Source organism: Arachis ipaensis, chromosome B04, assembly GCF_000816755.2.
Source record: "Arachis ipaensis cultivar K30076 chromosome B04, Araip1.1, whole genome shotgun sequence".
Classification (NCBI taxonomy): domain Eukaryota; kingdom Viridiplantae; phylum Streptophyta; class Magnoliopsida; order Fabales; family Fabaceae; genus Arachis; species Arachis ipaensis.
Genome location: NC_029788.2, coordinates 68938810 through 68940736, shown reverse-complemented (window position 1 = coordinate 68940736; position 1927 = coordinate 68938810). Strand labels below are relative to the sequence as shown.

The following is a 1927-nucleotide window of genomic DNA, read 5'->3' as shown; positions in this document are numbered from 1 at the left end:
TAAGAATTTTCAAATTAAAAAATAATCCTAAAAACAAAAATTCTCAGAATATTTAAAAAAAAAACAGATTGAAATATTTTTATATTAAAAAATAGCAGCAATAAATAGCGGCAGTTCGTAGACGCCACTAATTATTTTAAAAAATTGGCGAGTTTATCATACCGATGATTCGAAACCTCCGCTAATTAAAATTTCAAACAAATCGGCTAATTTTGGAGAGCACGCGGTAGTTCGAAACAACCATAAATCGTATCAACGCAAAATATGTAATTTGTGACGATTAAATTAGCGATTGCTGAGAACCGTTGCAAAACCCAATCCTGACGTCCTTAAAGAAGGCCGTTTTTCAACCGTTGATAGTCTATTTAGCGGCGGTTTTAAATCGTCGCAAATCTTAAAAAAACTGCCGCTAATATCCGTTCCCCTTGTCTGCGTAGACTATACCTTGGTTAAGCCAATTGCCATAATCAACATCTAATGCTTTACTTATACAAATAATATCATGTGTTTTCCCAAAAAAGCAAAAATAATGTTGTCCTATAAGTAAGTGTATTATGCGAATAAAAGTTTAAAATACTGACAAATTCATTTTACAAAAGATAAAATTAACGTCGTACATATAAAGGATAAATAAATTATTAATTTTACTTATAAAAATTTAATAGATTGACAAATTTATTTATGAATGAAATTAACACACTTGAATATCTTTTACACAAATTATTTTTTATAAGTACAATTTTAGTTTAATAATTTATTAAGAATAGATTATCATTTTTTTAAACTTTTATAAGTAAAAGTATTATTTACTTATATTAAAAATAAGATATTCTAAATAAATAATGTAATCTCTAACACACCGAAAAGATAAAATAAGCTAAAAAATCTTGACAAATATTAACAACTAAGGCAACTTGAAAAGTAAAATGTTTCATTCAAATTTTGCTCAGGCTCAAGATGTATCTAATACCATTATTGCAATGTGAATAAATACGAGTAATACATATGAGAACTAACAAAGTATTTTACAATTGGAAAGATGCAAGAATTTTTCTTGATAAGCTAAGAAATCCTGTTAAAAAGTATATACGCATTGAAAGTGAGAATCTAGTCACCATTAAGACAAACCAACAAATAACTACTGTTGCACCTCTCACAACTTAAACAGTAAACATAGCCACTTAGATACCAAAATTACATGCCTGAACAAAATCTAACTCATAGTCAACATACTTTGTCCAAAGTGGCTTGAATTGTGTCATGGCAATGTCAAGCCATGGCTTCATGTTACCATTGAAGTGAACCACTGCTGCATTGTTAATCTCTTCCATGCTAATACTTGGGTTATACCCAAGTCCTAAAACATGCCATGACTTATCCAGCGGCTTTGTCGTTGAGTAATACGTGATTAGACCAGGAGGCAATGTCCCGAGTTTCCAGAGTGTCCGGTTCTCATTCTGCAGTAGTAAGAGAACTGGATATGTTGAACTCATAATGATGCGAAATGAAATAACTTGATGTATTATGAGACCGTATCATATATGCGCAGTGGTATACAGACACGCTACACTTCGAAAATGCATCCTCTTTCTAGAATCACTGATAGTATGGCATGACGATGTGTGATGTGCGAATTAATATCACTTAGAACTTAACAACATCGTCAAGTATGACGAAAACTTTTATGACTGAATATCCATCCCAGTCTTATGATAATGTTTTTTGAAGGAGTACGAAGCCTTCTATGCAAAAAACAAAAAGGATATTATTTTTGTTTCTTGATATTTAACTTTGTAAAATTGGGTAACTCTTTTATTAAAGATCTTTTTTCACAACATACTTATATAACACGTTAATTACTAATATATTTTTTATTTAATTTTTATAAGTAAAAATAATTTAAAAATTACTAAGACTTTTTAGTTTG

At 29.8% G+C, this 1927-nt stretch overlaps 1 protein-coding gene across 1 annotated transcript in view; it reads right to left on the bottom strand.

The window, feature by feature from the left end:
* Nucleotides 962-1927, bottom strand: part of LOC107636540 (galacturonosyltransferase 8) — a 5952-nt gene continuing 4986 nt past the window's right edge. Inside the window, 1 exon segment of the mRNA XM_021121185.1 lies at nucleotides 962-1457. Within this exon segment, the coding sequence (XP_020976844.1) occupies nucleotides 1182-1457 (276 nt within the window). The 3' untranslated portion in view covers nucleotides 962-1181.